Source organism: Trachurus trachurus (genome assembly GCF_905171665.1).
Source record: "Trachurus trachurus genome assembly, chromosome: 15".
NCBI lineage: Eukaryota > Metazoa > Chordata > Actinopteri > Carangiformes > Carangidae > Trachurus > Trachurus trachurus.
In genome coordinates this window covers 2,284,545-2,304,766 of record NC_139906.1, presented here as the reverse complement: position 1 = coordinate 2,304,766, position 20,222 = coordinate 2,284,545, and the positions used below count along the sequence as shown (strand labels likewise).

Below are 20,222 nucleotides of genomic sequence, written 5' to 3'. Positions count from 1 at the left end.
CTCTGTGTGTGCGTGTGTGTCGTGCTTCAGGAGAAGTTGCTCTGTTATTATTTCAGACTAACCTCTGATCCCACGGCGGCCATTTGTGATTCATCCACTGACACAAACAGAATAATCCCCCCAAAATATAACAAAAGACAAATTGTCCCCGTTCCCCAGTGTGAGTAAGGATTAACAAACCTCCACCGTCCAGAGGAGAAACAACCACAACAACAACAAATAAACAAAGCGTGTGTCTGTGTGTGTGTGTGTGTGTGTGTGTGTGTACCTTCTGAGACGTATGCAAACGGCTTGTTCCTGACAGACAGGAGAGTCAACAGGTTGAAGAAGAGAGCGACGAACGTCCCGACCAGAAGACGACCACTGAGAGAGAGAGAGAGAGAGAGAGAGAGAGATGCTGTTAATACACAAAGGTATTTAGGACAATACAACAACAACAGAGTGATTAGTTTAGAGGACATCCAAAAACAAACACTCTGAGCCCAGTGTGTGTGTGTGTGTGTGTTCCTGAAAACATTATGACATTGTTAAAAAGGTGAATATATGGAGGAGTTTTTGTTGCGTTGGATGGTGCAGGTACAGGTGTAGCTGACTGACAGAGGCCACTAGTGGTGGACGGTGGAACTGCAGCAGTGAGGTGGAGGAGAGACTGTGTTGTTCAACTTTATCATTATTATTAATTCAACTCATAGACTGTAAAAAGAATGGACGTAGCATCCATGACGTCCCCCATTGGTTTTGGGGAGTCGTTTTTGTGACTCCAATATGGCGGCCTGAACAGCGCCATGTTGGATTGGCCGGCCGAGAACCCGCCCACTGGCCTCGAAGCAGCTGTCCACGGAGCTGCTCGGACCTGTCACTCAACGTTTCCGCGCCCTAATTGGCCAGAGTTTTAACCTAATAACAGTAAAACGGTAGAGTTTAAAAAAAATTCACCCCCCTCAGAGTGTGTGTGGGGGTAGAAACTATCGATTGAGACCAAAAAACGTTCTGACACCAGGCTTTTAACATGTTTATTGAGGATGTAAAGTCGGTGATTTTAACATGGGGGTCTATGGAGAATGCTGCTTTCTGACACGGAAGTGACTTCACTTCTCAGACCGACAACTGCCCCCTTGATTCAACTATTATTCTGCTTTTCCAGCTTTTCTCAGACTTATAAATATGTTTCAAATGTTGGATACTTGTTCCAACTTTTTCTTGAAATGTTACCACTTTTTTCTAGAAAATATTTAACTTCATTTTTAGAAATCTTATCACTTTCTTCTAGAATTTTCTATTAAAACTTTTTTTTTTTTCTGGAGAATTTTTACCTCTTTTTTCCAGAAAGAAACAATATTTCCACAAATTCACGCCACTGGCCCTAATTTGCACGTTGACTTAAAAAGTAATGTTCTTCAGTCTCAGAACAAGTATTTGTATTTGTGGTGGGCGTAATTTGAAATGAATGCATGGGAAACACTGCTCCATCCTCCTCCTAACAACATCACACCCATTAGAGACCATTTAGAGTCTCTGATCCACCTGCATTGAGTTTGACTGAGTGTGGAGGAACTCACACACAGAATATATAAACTATATAAACTCCACACTGGGTTCAAACCCAGAACTTTTTCTGTTTGTAATTTTGCATAAAAACAGAAAAGCGTTTGTCTTCTCTGTCACTCATCTCTTTAAGATAAATGAAAAAGTAATAGAGTGCACACACACACACACACACACACACACACTGTACTCTTCAATACACTAATCACACAGGACAATCCTTTTAAGAGCCTTCAAATTGGTCCAAACAATCAGCGGGAGGCGAAGAGCTGCCACAATAACTGGATGATAAACTGCCCCCCCCTCCTCCTCCTCCCCCCCCCCCCTTAAAGGACAGATTAAAGAGAGAGAGAGAGAGAGAGAGAGAGAGGAGGATGAACGTTTCCACCCAGCAGACACCTGTCCCTCCGGTTAGTGTCCGTCTCTCTCACGTCGTCCAATCACATCCATTCACAGAAGAACAGAGAGGTGGAGGAGGGTGAGGGGGGGGGGGGGGGGATGGGGGGAGAGGGGGGTGTGAGGGGGGGTGAGGTGATGGGGGAGGAGGGGAGAGGGGAGAGGGGGGGTAATCTCGTCACAGGAGACAGGTTTAAGTCTCGTTGTGTTTTAGGTTATAAAAGCCGCCGTTAATCTGTTTTATAATGGAGAGAGAGAGAGAGGGAGAGAGGGGGAGAGAGAGAGGGGGAGAGGGGGAGAAAGAGAGAGGGGGAGAGGGGGAGAAAGAGCGAGGGAGAAAAAGAGAGGGGGGAGAAAGAGAGAAAGAAGGGGAAGAGAGGGAGATTTTTGATTGAAGAGAGGGGGAGAGAAGAGAGGGAGCAGGGGAGAAAGAGAGAGAGAAGGAGAGAATGAAGGAGAGAGAAGAGAGAGAAGAGAGGGAGAAAAAGATGGGTAGAGAAGAGAGGGAACAGGGGAGAAAGAGAGAGAGAAGGGGAAGAGAGGGAGAGAGAGAAGAGAGGGAGAAGGAGAGAATGAAGGAGAGAGAGAAGAGAGGGGGAGAGAAAGAGAGAGAGCGAAGATGGGGAGAGAGAAGAGATGGGGGGAGAAAGAGAGAGGGGGAGAGAGAGAAGAGAGAGAATGAAAGAGAGGGCGAGAAAAAGAAAGAGGGGGGAGAGAGTGAGTGAGAAAAAGAGAGGGGGAGAAGGGGGGGAGGGAGAAAAAGAGAGGGGGAGAAAGGAGGGGAGAGGGAGGGAGAAAAAGAGAGGGGGAGAAAGAGAGAAAGAAGGGGAAGTGAGGGAGAGAGAGAAGAAAGGGAGAAAAAGAGAGGGAAGAGAAGAGAGGGAGAGAGAGGGAGAGAGAGAAGAGATGGGGGAGAAAGAGAAAGGGGAGAGAGAGAAGAGAGAGAAAGAAAGAGGGGGGAGAGAGAGGGAGAGAGAAAAAGAGAGGGGGAGAAAGAGAGAAAGAAGGGGAAGAGAGGGAGGGAGAGAAGAGAGGGAGAAAAAGGGGGGGAGAGAAGAGAGGGAGCAGGGGAGAAAGAGAGAGAGGGGAGAGAGGGAGAGAGAAGAGAGGGAGAGAGAGAAGAGAGGGGGAGAGAAAGAAGAGAGAGGGGGAGAGAGCGAGGGAGAAAAAGAGAGGTGGAGAAAGAGAGAGAGAAGGAGAGATAGATAGAGGAGAGAGAGAGAGAGAAAGAGGAGAAAGAAGAGAGAGAATAACTCGTCGTCTCTCTGCTCAACAGGAAGTGGCTCCAGTAACTAAACGTGTTGTTTTATTTTGAAAAGACCTGAGAACGTTTCTCCAAAATAAAAGCACCTGAATCTGATGATGATGATGTCGTCACCCCGAGGCCGCCGTGTTTAATTACCTCTGCTGGTGTGGACGCACAACTTACACACACACACACACACACACACACAATTTCACACTCTGACAGGGTGTGTGTGTGTGTGTGTGTGTGTGTGTGTGTGTGTGTTCCAGTTGTTTCAGGATGTTCTGTTCCGACAACAGCTGGCCCTGTGTGTGTGTGTGTGTGTCTGTGTGTGTGTATCATGTTGTGTCTGCTCATCTTCAAGTGCACTGAGGGAATTGGTGTGTGTGTGTGTGTGTGTGTGTTGTGTGTGTGTGTGTGTGTGTGTGCGTGTGTGTAGCAGTGATACTTACGTGTGGACCTCCGGCTGCTCCATGAAGCGCTCAAAACTGAGGAAACACAAACACACACAGTCAGAGTCACAGTGGTCCCACCTGGCCCTCAGAGTGTGTGTGTGTATATAAGTGTGTGTGTGCGTCTGTGTGTATTGTGTGTATAAGTGTGTGTGTCTGTGAGTGTGTATACGTGTCAGTGTGTATTGTGTTGTGTTAGTGTGTGTGTATTGTGAGTGAGCTGGAGAGAGAGTGATGGAGACAAATGAAATGAATGAAAAGAGACAAGGAGCGAACAAACAGACAGAGAAAACAGGAAATACCTACACACACACACACACACACACACACACACACACACACACACTGTGCCATTCATGACATGGACTGTACAGACTGGCAGCCTCCCTCGTGTGTGTGTGTGTGTGTAGGGGAGAAATGTTCACTTTAATTCTTTTGTCTCTGCAGTTTAAAGGGTATTTAACCTGGTCGTCATGGTTACAGGAGACCTCAGACTGTAATTATTATCAGTTACGCTAATTCTCTAATATTCAGATTGCCATCAGTGCCTCAATGTGGACCAAAAGTTATATATTGTTATATATTTCTTTGCTGAATATCGATATATATCATATATCCATTTCTTTTTCTGTGAAGTTATTAGAGTTTCTCCCAAAGTTGTTTTAGCCTAATAATAGCTTAATTTATTTTCTTTCTAAGGGAAAACAGAAAGACAGTCAGTTCTAGTGGATGATTAATCAGATTTTGATTGTTATTTCGATTTTGGATCCAAACGATCTCAAATCTTGTATAACTGAAGAAAAATTATCATTTTAATCTATTGGTGTTTTATTCTGAAAGACACAAAAAGACAAGACAGTGTCGAGGCACATGATGCCGTGGACAATGAGTAGACCAAAGATTTTCATGGTCGACCAGTAGTCGTCATTTATGCCGATTAGTCGACTAATCGACCCTTCAAATTAAAAGCCCTATAGCCTTTCATATACAGTTCAGTCATATTGATTTTGACTTACCGTACTTTCCGGACTATAGAGCACCTGAGTATAAGCCGCACCAGCTAAATTTTAAAAAAAAATACATATATAGGCCGCACTTGAATATAAGCTGCAGGTTTTCATCTTGTAACATGAGATATTTACACAGAAAGACAGTAGGGAACTGTGACAGTCTGTTCTGGTTACGCTCCTCTCACCCATGTGCATTTGTTTACAACGAAGCCGGCGAAAAATCAATAAATGGAGCGGTGGATAACGTTACATAACATATACGATGTTACGACGTGTGTGTTTGTGTAGTCTTAACCGTCATGAACAAAAGATTGAGACGGGTTACGGAGCGCGTTTGTGTCGCGGTGCAGCAGAGATGAGAGCTGGGACACCGGGGCGGGAGAAGAAAGTAGCGGCTTATAGAGAATGTGAAGTTACGTCACGCCGCTTTGCATTGTGGGACGTTGGGCGCCATCTTTGGAGGATCGCGGATGTAAAAACACTTGCTCGTCTCCCTAAAAAAAGTTCCCCAAAGTCGCTTAAAAGTCATCATGGTGGGACAGTAGTATATGCAGCACTAATACCAACAACGAGATAGTTGACGATGTCTGGATCAGTCAGTGTAGAGTAAATCTGGGTCTTGAATCCAGTCCCTTAACGGCAAAACGTAAGTTAGGGATCGACACCGTTAATAAGTTGTAGTTTTTCTGTGTACCTTTGTTTCTCGTTAAATTTGAGTTTATCACGATACGTTCCTCCTTCGTTTCCCTTCCCCTTCCCCATTTCTTTTTTTCTTTCTGTCCGTCTTCCTCATCTCTTTTTCTTTCTCTTTTTTCTCTTTCTTGTTCGTTTTCCTCCGTTTTCGTTTGCGTTCCTCCAAAGATGGTCGCCGACGTCCCTCAACTCAAAGCGCCGTGACGTCAGCTTCACATTCTCTATAGTCCGGAAAGTACGGTCATTTTGACAAGACACGGCTCGAAATGTTAGTTGTTTTTTTTTCTTGCGGCCAATCAACCAATGATTTTTTGGTCTTGGACTATTTGAGGGCAGCCCCTAATGAGCAGCCTGTGGTGTTTGAATCAAAGAAGACAAAAAAAAAAGACTTTTTCTGCTCCATCTTTTCTACAATTATAGATTTAAATACCTTTGTTTTGATTTAGTTCAAATGACCTGAAAACATCAAACATCAATAACTGATCGATTGTTCAAACAAAGTGATCAGCAGCCTGCTACAGATGGAGCTAATCAATAACGCTGCCTGAGATACATACTGTATGTCGGTACATGTTGTACAGTGAACCGATAAAGGATCAATGGACGGAGGATCAATGAGCTTCATCTGATGTGTGTCTGTGTGTGTGTGTTAAAGTGTGTTTTTACCGTCACTTACTAACAAACCGTTTGAAGCGTTGCTGCTGCTGCATCAGCGCTGTTGCTATGGTTACGGGCAGGTTAACGACGCCACGACTTATGAAAGAGTTGACAACTGTCAGCCAATTAGACGCCACACACACACAAACACACACGTGTAGTTGGCGCACTGCCGGCTAATACTTCGTGTGTGTGTGTGTGTGTGTGTGTGTGTGTGTGTGTGTGTGTGTGTGTGTGTGTGTGTGTGTGTGTGTGTGTGTGTGTTAATTCAGCCCCTCCCTTCACTGAGAACTGACCGCAAGACAACCCCACACAGGACGCCTGGAGGTGTGTGTGTCTGTGTGTGTGTGTGTGTGTTACGATGACAGAGCCAGACAATAACACACACTCCCTCCACATTAAAAAATTCAACACACAAACACACACAACTACAAAGTGTGCGCTTCATATTGACACTTTCATTTTAACATCTCTGAGGCTCATTAACACTGATTCAACATGTTTTCATACTTTTTACATTTATTTTATCTTAAAGGGATAGTAGCATTTTTTTTTAAAGTGGGGTTGTATGATCTACAAATAGCCCCTAAGTACTTTAATTGCAGTAGAAGACTCTCTGCACTCCTCCCGTTAGCAACGCCAGCCCATAATAGCCCTGCCCAGAGATTTACAACATACAGTGTTGTGAACAGACCCAAAGAAACGGCCTATTTTCACGGCCTAAAAGAGGTTTTACCTGAAAAAAAAGACAGTTCCATTGTTCACTATAATATAATTTTTCCTTCCCTTTGAGGGGCTGGAAAATAGGCCGTTTCTTTGGGTCTGTTCACAACACTGTATGTTGTAAATCTCTGGGCAGGGCTATTATGGGCTGGCGTTGCTAACGGGAGGAGTGCAGAGAGTCTTCTACTGCAATTAAAGTACTTAGGGGCTATTTGTAGATCATACAACCACACTTTTTTAAAAAATGATACTATCCCTTTAATAAATAAGTTTGAAAACACAATTAGTTGTAAAAATTTGCACAATCATTTAAAAACAGCCGTGAAGCAGCAGTGTGATCGCGTGTTCGAGTCTCTGCAGCGTCCTGAGCTCCGACCAATTACCGCTTCTCCACGGAGCGACAGATAATAGAGCTGCTCTGTGTGGAGCGGGGACGACAACAAAGGACAAGACAAAGACACAACTGGAAAATACCGCAGTGTGTTGCTGTGGAAACATTAATAACTGTTGTTGTTGCCGAGTCACAACAGGAAGATAATTGAAATTTTAATGGAGAGAGACAGAGACAGAGGGACAATAAGACTTCATTACTCACTCACTCACTGCTTGTCCTTCGCTGCATCAACACCACTGATTCTAGAGTGTGTGTGTGTGTGTGTGTGTGTGTGTGTGTGTGTGTGTGTGTGTGCGTGCGTGTGTGTCTGTGTGTGTGTGCGTGTGAGGGGGGGGGGGATACACACCTCTCCTTCAGGATGAACAAAGCTCCCAGTTGGACCAGAACAGTTGAAGCGAAAACGGCCAGAACCTCCAGTCTGTCGAACCTGAAGACACAAACAAAATCATGAGTGACCCTTTAATTTACAGGCTGCTTATTCCGTCATAACGTCAAGAAATAGTCAAGAAATAACAATTAATTATGTCATAATGTCAAGAAATAGTCGAGAAATAACAATTAATTGTGTCATAATGTGAAGAAATAGCCAAGAAATAACAATTAATTACATCATAATGTCAAGAAATAGTCAAGAAATTACAATTAACTATGTCATATATGAAGAAATAGCCATCAATAGCCAATCAATCTCATAGTAATTTAGAGAAATATAGCCAAGAAATAACGATTGATTGCGTGGAAATGGACAAAAATAACGGCTTTTCTGGCCTTTCCCAAAAAATCCAAATCATGAAAAGCATGTGTAATCTTTTGCCTTTATGTAAAAGATGACACTATGAAATAGGCCGTTATTTCTAGGCTATTTCTTGACATAACTACATAATAAATTGTTATTTCTAGGCTATTTCTTGACATAACTACATAATAAATTGTTATTTCTAGGCTATTTCTTGACATTACTACATAATAAATTGTTATTTCTAGGCTATTTCTTGATATTACTACATAATAAATTGTTGTTTCTTTGCTATTTCTTGACATTATCACGTAATTAACAGTCTGTAAATTAAAGGGTTACCAAATCAAGTTTTATTTTATTCTATTTTATTCATTAACTTTTAACGCACAAACATGTGATTCATGTTAAAGAGCCGAGTCATGAAAAGTCTGACGTATGAAACATAACAAGCTGAAATTGCGTCATGTGAACCGGCCGTGACCCGTTTAACCACTGACTGTTGCTGACCCCCGTGACCTCATCACGGGGTCACGGGGGTCGATCCAGTCAGTTGGCGCTCAGTGTGTGTGTGTGTGTGTGTGTGCAGGATGAGCGGTCGGCCGGGCTTAGACGGGTTAGCCCTGACGATGTCTGCCCGGCGACAGCGGGGATTAAAGAGACGAGGTGATGAAACAGGAAGCGCCTCCTCGTGGTCACTTCCTGTTTGTCAAATAAAATATTCTAATAATCTAGGTGAAAATGTTGTCATTATTCCTTTAAGGTCTTGAATTATCTACTTTGTGGCCTTTAATCCTAAAACTCCACGTCCAGGTGAATTCAATTCAAATTCAATGAGCTCCAGTTACTAAACTTTCGTCCAATTAAAAAGGTCCAAACTGTGTCAATTAAATAAAATCAGCGCTGTATATTTTCATATTTATCGTCAATTTTCAACACAGGAAACGTTTAACATGCACTTGTATAGTAAACACCCATCTATTTTATCATAAATAAAAGCTGTAGTAGTGGAAACTGCATTTCAAGTGAAACAGAACGAGACAGAAACCTCAGAATAAAATAAATAAGAAAGTAACTCTTTTAGAAGAAGTAAGTGTAAAAGCCTTGAAAAGCCGTTTTCTATTTAATTATTCACACAGGCAGTGTTTAGATCAACACAACAGTCACACTGGAATCCCAAAGCTTTAGAAATGGCTTTGTAACATTTTCCAGATTGATAGATGTCAATGATTTTGTTTTTTCATCTTTTTCTTTATTTTATTTTTTTAGATTGCACCATGATGTGCTGCTGTTTGAGATCTCTCAGCCTCCTTCACTTCACTCCAACAGCTTCTATTGACGTGATTTCTTAATTCAACAGGTCTGTGGAGAGTAAAATTAAACTCTACTTTTAGTTGGTTCATGATTTAACAAAGGGGGGAATTACTTTTTCACATGGGGCCTTAAGGGTTTTTTCCCTTAAAAATGAAATTATCATTTAAAAAGTGCATTTTACTGTATGTTCGCTTGGGTTATCTTTGTCTAATATTAAAATCTGTTTGATGATCGTACACATTTAAGTGTGACAAATGTGCAAAAAAAGTAAGAAATCCAGAAGGTACGTTTGAACCAGAGTGAAAACAAACGTGTGAACTGTACGAACTGAAAAAAGCTCAGATGTTATGAGCACGTGGAGCAGTTCACTGTGCCATGTCAGGAGTTTGACTCATTCATCTTTTAACTATTGGTTATCAGCCATGATGTCATCACTGTCTGCTCTCTCGTTCTCTCTGCGCAGGGTAAACAAACGATTTGATTGGCTCAACTCATTGAAGCTATTGATAATTAACAATTAGCATCTATAGCCCAATCGTCTGTTCTCGTTAATTCATCAGAGAGCGGTCACAGCGTCTGGATAGAAACGCTCTAATCACTTCCTCCTCCAGTCTGAATGAAGTTTAGTAGAAGTTTCCTTTAACACTACGGAGATACTAACTGCTCTGGTTTTCTGAGGTCAGCTGCACTCTGACCTCTGACCTCTGAGCTCTGAGCTCCAACGTCTGACAGTTCATCCTCGAGTTCATCCACATCTCATCCGTTCACCAGACCGACTCTGTGTCTCAGTTTAAATTCTTCCATGAGCCACTGTCATGTAGTTTATTATCTACACTATGTTCTTACATCTGTAGTTTGTGAATGTCGATGTTAGCGTCTCAGATCGAGTGCTGTTGCTGTGCGTTAACCGGAACTAACGATCACAACGGTCGCCAACGTCTTCTTCTGTTTTGGACGCTATCTGCCGGCTCGTTTCGTTTGTAATTTCAATTAGCGATAATGAACAACTTTTTTTTTTTACATACTTGTTGTGATTTGAGATGTAGCTACATACTCATAATACTTAGTTTAAATTTGGAAGTATTTGAATTGAGACACAGCACGACTCTTTGAACTTTTCGCCTTGAGACACTGAACTCTTAAAGGTCCAGTGTGTAAAAAAACAGGGGTAAAATCGTCACATCGTTTAGCGTTCAGATTCTAAGTGATTTCAAAGTGTTCAAAGTTTCAAAGTGACGGTGGCCTCCGAGGACAAAACAAGGACAACTGGGAGTATTTCAGGAGCATGGAGCAATGAGGTGAATATCTAAACCATTTACCATATGTCTGCTGTTTTGGTTTATGTATGAACGTGAAACTCTTGAAACCTGCTCTCTGATTGGCTGGATTTTCCCTTCAGGCTGCCGTACAAACATGTACAAACATCTAAAGCAAGACCCTTGTTATATGTAGATATAAAAGAATAATTATAAGGCTACGAAAACCAAACTAACTTTATTCTATAGTGATTAAACACTTATACTAATATATTCATGGATAGTAGATTCAGATTTTAACAGTAAACTTTGACAATAATTACAGACTGGACCTTTAATTACTTTGTCCAGGTGAACGGTTTCATACCAGAAGCATCACAGACACGTTGTCTTGTGTTCACGAGGCCAAAACTGTGACCTTTGACCTCCTCCTCCTCCTCCTCCTCCTCCTCCTCCTCCTCCTCCTCCTCCTCCTCCTCCTTAAAATGTGACCAGTTCAAGTTCCTGTGAATGTTTTTACAAAATATGAAGAAGAAGATCGGCTGAAGTTCAGAACAGGACGGACGGACGAACAAACCTCATGACGAACACACACCTACAGGCTAATGGGTCCACACACACACACACACACACACACTGTTTGGCGTGATCCCCTCCACGCTGCGGGGTCAACGGTCACAGTTAATCTATGAGGGCGCCGGCCGCTCAGAGGAGCTGCTGTCTGCTGGTTCCACTGGCACCGACACACCTTTTATAGTCTGACACTAAGTGAGCAACATGAGAGATAAGGTGAACACTGCTCTACATTAAAGGGATAGTTCAACATTTTGGCAAATTGGCCCACTGCCATAATCCCTATAGTCATAGCAGTAGGTTTGTTACCTTTAATTGTCGGTGCAAGCTGTTTTTAGAACGGCGGAGCAGAGCCGTGAGCTGCTCAGAGCTACGCTACGGAGGCTCATTATGGGATTTCTTGGTTTCCCTCATCAAACTCATCAAATACACAATCCAACAACTCCACAACGCTCTGGTGGACAAGTTGTGAGCTGCACATTCACCACGCTATGAGATAATAACACAACGTTACCACACAGAGTTGTTTTAGAGGGAAATTCAGAGTCTGCTTGATGAAAAACTGTCCCTGAAGGCAACACGCATCAGTGGTTTTGCATGAATTTCCCTCTTAAACAATGAGATAATAACAGAACATTACCAGACAGAGTTGGTTTAGAGGCAAATGCAAAGCCGGTCTTGTGCCGAAAAGAGACTCCTTGCCGAAAAACAACTGCCCTGACGTTTTTGTGTGTTTTTTCAGACAGTAATAGGCCAAAAACAACCACCATTGCATCTTCCTTCCTTTGTCCGCCATATCTGTTTACACTGAAGTCACGTTTGACCATGCGATATTTGGAATATTGACCATGAAGAACCTGATACTCTGCTGAAGAATCAGTTAGTGTGTGGTGCACTCAGAAGAGAGAGATCTTGTGCAATCTGTCTTTTGTTATCATCAAGTGTGTGGTCTCCTAATCTGTGAAGGTTTGAAGAATCCTGTAATGTGTTCCAGCCTTAAAACCATAGGGATAATGGCAATGGGCCAATTTGACAAAATGTTGAACTATCCCTTTGAAATGCTTCTTACTTGAGTCACAGATATGTTAGCATGCCAGGATGCTTTTATTTTTTTAGTGTTGGTGGCTGTTGTAAATGTAATAAGAACTTAATTTTTTCAAGAGTGCATTTTTTTCTTGTTTGACCCTTTTATTTGAGACTCCGATGCCTAAATCATTACGTCTAGAATCAATGTCCTACAGCTTTTCTTCAGTTTTATCAACAATGATAATAATGATCACAGCAGCAGCAGCAGCAGCAGCAACATTTTCTGTACAAAAATCTACTTTTTTTGGCACGATAGGTAAAAAAAAACCTGCACGTTTTAGCCCTCGGTTCAGCACACTTCACATACTTCTGTCCTCGCAGGAAACTAATTGGGAAACTCTGATCTGGACCGACAGAGAGGAAACACTGAGGAAGAGGAGGAGGAGGAGGAGGAGAGAGTGTGTGTGTGTGTGTGTGTGTGAGTGTGTGTGTGCAAACACTGACCGCTCACACAAATTAAACCTCAGTGAGTGACACAGATCCAAACAACATAGACACTGAGTTAATGTGGATCAGACTAATTCCTGGAAAGACCAGTTCTAGTTCCTGCAGCGGGTCTGAGCCACCGATCTGCTGCTGGTCGACCATCAGGACACACACACACACACACACACACACACACACACACACACACAGATAAAAAAACACACTCAAACACAGGCGGATGTACATTCAAATAGAAGCCTGCACACACACACACAGGCTTTGCAGGAGCCAAGTGGAGCTGAAAAGCAGATTTCCATTCGATCGCTGCTCTTCCACACCTAAAGGTCAGAGGTCGCCTGTCAGCTGCAGATACACTGTTGGCCAGTTCACACACACACACACACACACACACACACACACACACACACACACACACACACACACACACACACACAGTAACACAAACACACACACTAACACAAACACACGCACACACACACCAAACTAGCTGTGTGTTTGACTTGGACGATGTTTGTGTGTTCATGAGCCGCTCAGCTGATACACACAACAGTGACAGAAGCTTTACTCTGTGTGTGTGTGTGTGTGTGTGTGTGTGTGTGTGTGTGTGTGTGTGTGTGTGTGCGTGCGTGCGCTCGTGTGTGTGTTTATAGGACAGCAGTTTCCTGTTTTTCCCCCTCACTTTAATTCTCGTCCTCTGTTTCCGTATTTTATCAGATTTTATTTGCTCTGTTTTTATTTACGACACATTTTCTACAGAACTATTCTACCTTTATGTTTATTTATTACACAAACATTTACCTGCCTTCTTTGTTATATTAATGTCTGTTTGTCTATTTTATGATATATTTGTGCAGTGGTTGTTGTTTTTTTTGTTTTTCTCTGGAAATAAATCGTCTTTGATTTCTTGTCTTTTTATTTTATTTTATTTTGAAAAGCTCAGATTGGTTCTTCTTGCAGACACAGCTGCACCAATTCATTGGTTAATTGATTGAATTGAAGACATAATAAAATAATCTCCATCTATTCTGTGGTTAAAATTATTATTCAACTCAAGTTTGTTTCCAAATTCACACGTGAACTCGATTTCTCACATTAAACTCCACCAGTGTCGTTGAATTTGTAATTGGTATTTTGAGTAGAGTACGATCATTAAGCTTATTATTATTATTACAGCTTAATTTATCCTTAGAAATAATGTGTTGTCCAACTTTTTCTCAATAATATTCTGCTGAATCCAATATACATTTTTGAGAGTGATTAGTTTTTGCTAAAAGAAGCAAATTTCAAAAGTCTCGATTTGGCAAAGATTTTGTAGCATCTTACTGGACCTGTTCATCTTTACCTTTCAATTTCTATATTTTCTTTTTTTTTCCCTGACTCTGAAGACGACCATTGCTGTTTTTACAACAGGGAAGGTATTTCCACACTTGAGGCTCGTCTCTTTTCAACGATGGAGTATCAGGGCCACATGGAGAAAACATTTTTTTCACAGACTTCAAGAACAAAGTCATAATATTTTAACCTGTTGTTTTAGAGGAGGTGAGTTGTTAAAATGAGGCTGTGGAGCATTTTGTTCAGTTGTACTTCAGTATAGGTTTCCCAAACAAGGAGATACTTTAATCTTTTGGCCCTCCGGCACCACATTGTCGTCAGTATCACTTTGAAAAGAAGATGCAAGAAGATGCTTCTATTCTGCAGAAAGAACCAGGCGGACCTGGAGGAAATCACTGCTTTTCTCTCATAAAATTGCCACTTTATTCTTGTGAAATTATGACTTTTTTTCCTCGTAATATGACATTTTCTCATAAATTTATGACCTAATTCTCGTAAAATTATGACTTAATTCTTGTAATATGATGATTTTATTCTTGTAATGACTTTATCCTCATTAAATTGAGTTTTTTCTTGTAATATGACTTTTTTTTCTCGTAATATTTTCATAATATGACTTTTTCTCGTAAATGTATGACTTAATTCTCGTGAAATGATGACTTAATTCTTGTAATATGATGATTTTAATCTCATAAAACTATGACTTTCTCGTAATATGACGACTTTATTATTGTACTATGATCGTTTTATTCTCGTAAAACTATGACTTTATTCCCGTAATATGACTTTATCCTCATTATATTATGACTTTTTTCTCATAATATGATGATTTTATTCTCGTAAAACTATGTGAAAACATCTTTTTCTCTATGTGGCCCTAATACTCCGTCGTGCTTCTCCGCTTCACACTCAGGTGAGTTTTTATTCGTGCGGCTCAAACGTGCGATAGATGATGTGGATGACGATAATGATGATGTGGTGGTGAACTCACCCGAACGAGTAGAGCTGACTGGGCTTCTTCATGGTGACCCAGGAGCTGATGAGACAGGTGGTCAGGCTGAAGGAGAGACAGACAGACAGACAGACAGACAGACAGACAGACAGACAGACAGACAGACAGACAGACAGACAGACAGAGGAAGGTGATGGCAGGGAAAGAGAAGAGCAGGAGATTGATGGAGGCAACGGGAAACACAGGAAGACACAGAGAGAAAGAGGGGGGACGGGGGACGAGTGGCAGACAAACAGAAAACATACACAACACAGAGGTCAGAGCGAGTTCAAACGCTTAACGCTAATTCATCTTTAATTCATCATCAATATCCCACAATCCATCTGTCAGGAAACAAGAACTTCAAAATAAACCACACACAAGTCTCAGTTATCAATAATCAACCCTCCATTGATTGATTAACTGTTGATGTGTCCAAATAAATCCACTTCCTGTCAATAAAACAGGAAGTCCTCACATCTGATTCTGTGTCTTTATTTCTCAAACTCACAAAATTATCAATAATCACTTGATTTGTTCTTTGAGATACTTCTATTAATTCAATAAACCTGGAATAATTTGGTCTGAAATTTGAATTTTTCCAAACAAATACACAAAAAAGGTAAAGTTTTTTGTTTGGAAACTGATTTTAAACTATTACTAATTAATAAACTGACTAAGTGTTTCAGCTCTAATGGATGTTCAAGGCTCAATAACTCATTAGGATGGTGTTTAACAGGGATGGTGGAGATATTGATGATTGATTGGTTCCTGTAAGATGATGACATCACAGAGGAGCAGACTCACCTGAAGAGGTCGAAGATGGTGAGGTACGTGTAGGCGGTCAGAGCTGAAACGACAAAACAGACACACAGAGAGACGAGGGTTAGTGTTTCATCCTGAGGAAACAGATTTATTATTATTTAATCAGTGAATTCTTTAATTCTGAGGAAAAAAAAAAACATTTGGTGTGAAATGTCTGTTGTTGTTTTTAATGAAAGTCGTCCAAACAGAGCAGATTTCAGAATAAAACACTCAGAGAAACCAAATGCAAGTTGTTGTTGGATGGTGTCGTCCAGGTGGTGGGGGGGCGGGGCTTTGTTGTGACATCACAAAGTGACAGGAAGTCCTGACAGCTTTAATGCAAACATCTGCCTTTATTTTGAAAGAGTTTAAGACAAACATCTACCTTTATTCTGAAGGAGCTTTAATACAAACGTCTACTTTTATTTTGAAGGAGATTTAATACAAACATCCACCTTTATTATGAAGGAGCTTTAACACAAACATCTACCTTTATTCTGAAGGGGCTTTAACACAAACATCTACCTTTATTTTGAAGGAGTTTAATACAAACATTTTATTCTGAAGGAGCTTTAACACAAACATCTACATTTATTCTGAAGGGGCTTTAACACAAACATCTACCTTTATTTTGAAGGAGCTTTAACACAAACATCTACCTTTATTCTGAAGGAGCTTTAACACAAACATCTACCTTTATTCTGAAGGGGCTTTAACACAAACATCTACCTTTATTCTGAAGGGGCTTTACCACATCTGGACGGAGGCAGCAGGTGTTAGTTTTAGCTATTGAATCGGTGTCTGTCAGTCGGGCGAGTGACTCACCTGAGTGACAGACACCTGGCCGGCAGCCAATCAGGCAGCAGGTGAGCTGAAGAGTCAGTTAGCAGGTTAGTAGGCCAATTAACCCTCCGGCCAACAAGCCAATTAACTAATCAGTGTGTTAACGAGACAGAGAGCACGAGAGACCAAGTTGAATACTATAATGCAACCTCTACTCTTTCTCCCCCCCCTCCTCTCCTCTCCTCCCTTCCTCCCTCCCTCTCTCTCTCCCTCTGTCTGTCCGACTGTCCCTCGGCCTTAATGCCGTCCATCCAGCTTTCTGTAATCAGGCTCGGCTGCGGGGGGATGAGGAGAGCGGATTAGAGCGGCTTTGTGCTGAGAGGAACATTTTGTTTCCCCACCACCGGCGTCCATGTTGGCCAACCTGACGCCATGTAATCCTGACAGAGAGGGGAGGAAGACCCCGGGGGGAAGGGGAAGGGGAGGGGGGGAGTGACAGATCGAGAGGCGGGGGAGAGACAGATGGACGGACTGAGAGATCGAGGCAGATAGACAGACAGACAGAGAGACAGAGAGAGAGGTGAGAAGGCAGGCAGACAGGCCGATGGACGTGACAGGTGGACGGAGGGAAAGTGAATGAGAGAGAGAGCAGGAAACTAAAACCTACAGAATGAAACATCACAGCTGCTTCTTTCTAGTAATACATTACACGCTTTTATCCAGTTCAATTCACGTTTATTTACAGTGAAATTCAGCAACCCCTTAAATTACAGGCTGTTAATTATGTGGTAATGTCAAGAAATAGTCAAGAAATAACAATTAATTGTGTCATGTCTAGAAATAGCCTAGAAATATCTATTTCTATATAATAAATTGTAATTGACCGATATTTCTGAGCTATTTCTATATAATAAATTGTTATTTCTTGACTATATTTCTCAACATTACTATGAAATTGACTGTAATATCGGTCAATAACAATTTATTATATAGAAATAGATCAGAAATATCGGTCAATTGCAACGACTTGGTGGAGAAAAAAATAATGATAAAAGCATGAAAAGCATGTGTAATCTTTAGTCTTTATGAAAAACATGACATTTCTAAGAAATTGATCGTTATTTCTGGGCTATTTCTAGACATTATGACACAATTAACTGTTATTTCTAGGGTATTTCTTGACATTATCACCTAATTAACGGCCTGTAAATTAATGGGTTAGCCTACCTAAAATTCTTATGTACCTTTTTGGTCGTGGCATTAAAATACAAAAATATAAAAAGTAGAACCTGTAGGGGTAGTAGAAAGAAAGTTTAAATAAACTAAGTGCAAATAACTAAAGAAATAAAAAAAGAGAAGCAGAAGTGTCAGTCAGTGTAATAAATACATGTATTATTATTGATAGTGAACAATTTCAGACATATTAATGTTGTGTAAGTAAAGATATGAATGAAGCTGCTGCTGTGATGTTTTCATTCATTTCATGGTATTTTGAGTAGAGTACGATCATTTATCTTTTTATTACAGCTTAATTTATCCTTATAATGATGCATTGTATTGTATTGTATTGTATTGTATAACACTGTGTTGTCCCACTTTTCTCCATAGGTTTCTGCTGAATCCAAAATAAATATTTGAGAATGATTAGTTTTTTTTGCTAAAAGAAGCAAATCTCCTGTTTCTATTTTTAGAATAAACCGTATTTTAGTAAAGATTTTATTGCATCCGTTCCTCTTTATCTTGTTTGTAAATTGCTATTTGAATTTCTATATTATCTTTTCTTTTTTTTCCTGACTCTGAAGACGACTATTGTTGTCATCGTCTTTACACAGGCCTGCACAATGTTTAACATTTACCATTCTTATTGTTTTTATATAATGTGCACAAATTAAAACTAAACTAAACATTTAGTTAATACATTTTTAACATTTTCCAACAGTGTCCTCCATCACTTCTTAAAACTCATGATTGTGCTTCAATGTTTTATTTCCTCCATTTCTTCTTAACTTTTCCAGTTAATCACTTTATAATCTCTGTTTTTAAGTTATTATTGTTAGATTAAACTTTATTGTCATTGCACACGTCACAAGAACAAGGCAACGAAATGCAGATTGTAATCAACCAGAAATGCTGAAGCAGATAAGATAAGATGATGTAGCATTATATATAAATATTTACTGTATATACAGAAGTGCAATGGCAGATTATTATATTAATATGATAATAATTAAAAGTCTCTTTTTCACTTTATCAATCGGGTGTTTTATCTTTTTGAATTCTGATTAAAGTCTATGAGTTTCTCGGCGTCTGTCGTCCTGTTGTTTTGATACGAGGCGTCTCATCTCGTCTCCACGGCGATCAATGAGGCTGTGATGTCGTCGTGGTGTTGTTGTGTGGAATTAAAAGCAGAGGACGATAAAAACCAATAATAATAATAATGATAATGATGATAATAACGATGATGATGACACCGATACAAACGCTGACATCACAGCGACCCTGAAACAGACCGGGGGCAACGATCGATACCGCGGCTGAAATTTCCCCTTCGCTGCGCCGGGGTAGGTTTACATACAGACCACAACACACACACACACACACACACACACACACACACACACACACACACACACACACACACACACACAGACACACACACGCACACAGGTTGGATTCCTCTATAAATCTCCTGCTTACAAACACTGACACCCAGAGGACGTGAGGACGTGAGAGCAGAGCAACAAACAGCAGACAGGACACAGCGAGTCAATGAAGCTTCATATCATATGGACATGAAACACAACCACACACACACACAATAAACACACACACACTGAACACAACCACACACACACACACAATAAACGCACACCGAACACACACACTGAATACACACACACACACACTGAACACAGCCACACACACACCGATGCCCCTCAGGACCTGAACTCAATACTCAGAACAGAATGAGGGATTAAAATCCTTGTGTTTGTTTTCAGAAGTGATCGATAGATGAAGAAGAGGAGGAGAAGGAGGAGGAGGTGAAGAGAAGAAGAGGAAGAGAAGGAGAAGAGAAGAAGAGGAGGATAGGAAGAGAAGAGGAGTAAGAGGAGGAGGATAGGAGGAGGTGAAGAGAGGAAGAGTGGGAGAAGTGAAGAGAAGAGAAGGAGGTGAAGAGAGGAAGAGGAGTATAGGAGAAGAGGAAAAGAGGAGGATGATAAGAGAAGAGAAGAGAAGAGGAGGAGGTGAAGAGAGGAAGAGTAGGAGAAGAGAAGAGGAGGTGAAGAGAGGAAGAGTAGGAGAAGAGAAGAGGAGGTGAAGAGAGGAAGAGTAGGAGAAGAGAAGAGGAGGAGGTGAAGAGAGGAAGAGTAGGAGAAGAGAAGGGGAGGAGGTGAAGAGAGGAAGAGTAGGAGAAGAGAAGAGGAGGAGGTGAAGAGAAGAAGAGTAGGAGAAGAGAAGAGGAGGAGGTGAAGAGAAGAAGAGTGGGAGAAGAGTAGGAGAAGAGAAGAGGAGGTGAAGAGAGGAAGAGTAGGAGAAGAGAAGAAGAGTGGGAGAAGAGTAGGAGAAGAGGTGTAAGGAGGAGAAAAAAGTAAAAAGTGAATTTGTGAAACCAATCACTTTTCTGTTCTTGCACAATTTAATTTCCTTTAAGAAGAAGAAGAGGGCGGACATACACTGCTCAAAGAAATAAAGGGAACACTTAAACAACACATCTTAGATCTCAATTAATGAAACATTGCAGTTTAAAATCAGTATTCAATAGTAGAGTGTGTTGAGAACAAAA

The 20,222-nt window shown here is 41.0% G+C and overlaps 2 protein-coding genes across 2 annotated transcripts in view; one reads left to right on the top strand and one right to left on the bottom strand.

Moving 5' to 3' along the window:
• LOC310997934 (uncharacterized protein) overlaps positions 1-20,222 on the top strand; it is a 266,892-nt gene that overhangs the window by 106,788 nt on the left and 139,882 nt on the right. The window lies entirely within an intron of this gene.
• slc30a6 (solute carrier family 30 member 6) overlaps positions 1-20,222 on the bottom strand; it is a 71,446-nt gene that overhangs the window by 27,151 nt on the left and 24,073 nt on the right. The window contains exons 5-9 of the mRNA XM_083987756.1: positions 15,659-15,701; positions 14,852-14,917; positions 7,463-7,543; positions 3,640-3,675; positions 269-363 (exon numbers count right to left, since the gene is read on the bottom strand). Of these exons, the coding sequence (XP_083843882.1) occupies positions 269-363; positions 3,640-3,675; positions 7,463-7,543; positions 14,852-14,917; positions 15,659-15,701 (321 nt within the window). The remainder of the gene's footprint in view (positions 1-268; positions 364-3,639; positions 3,676-7,462; positions 7,544-14,851; positions 14,918-15,658; positions 15,702-20,222) is intronic.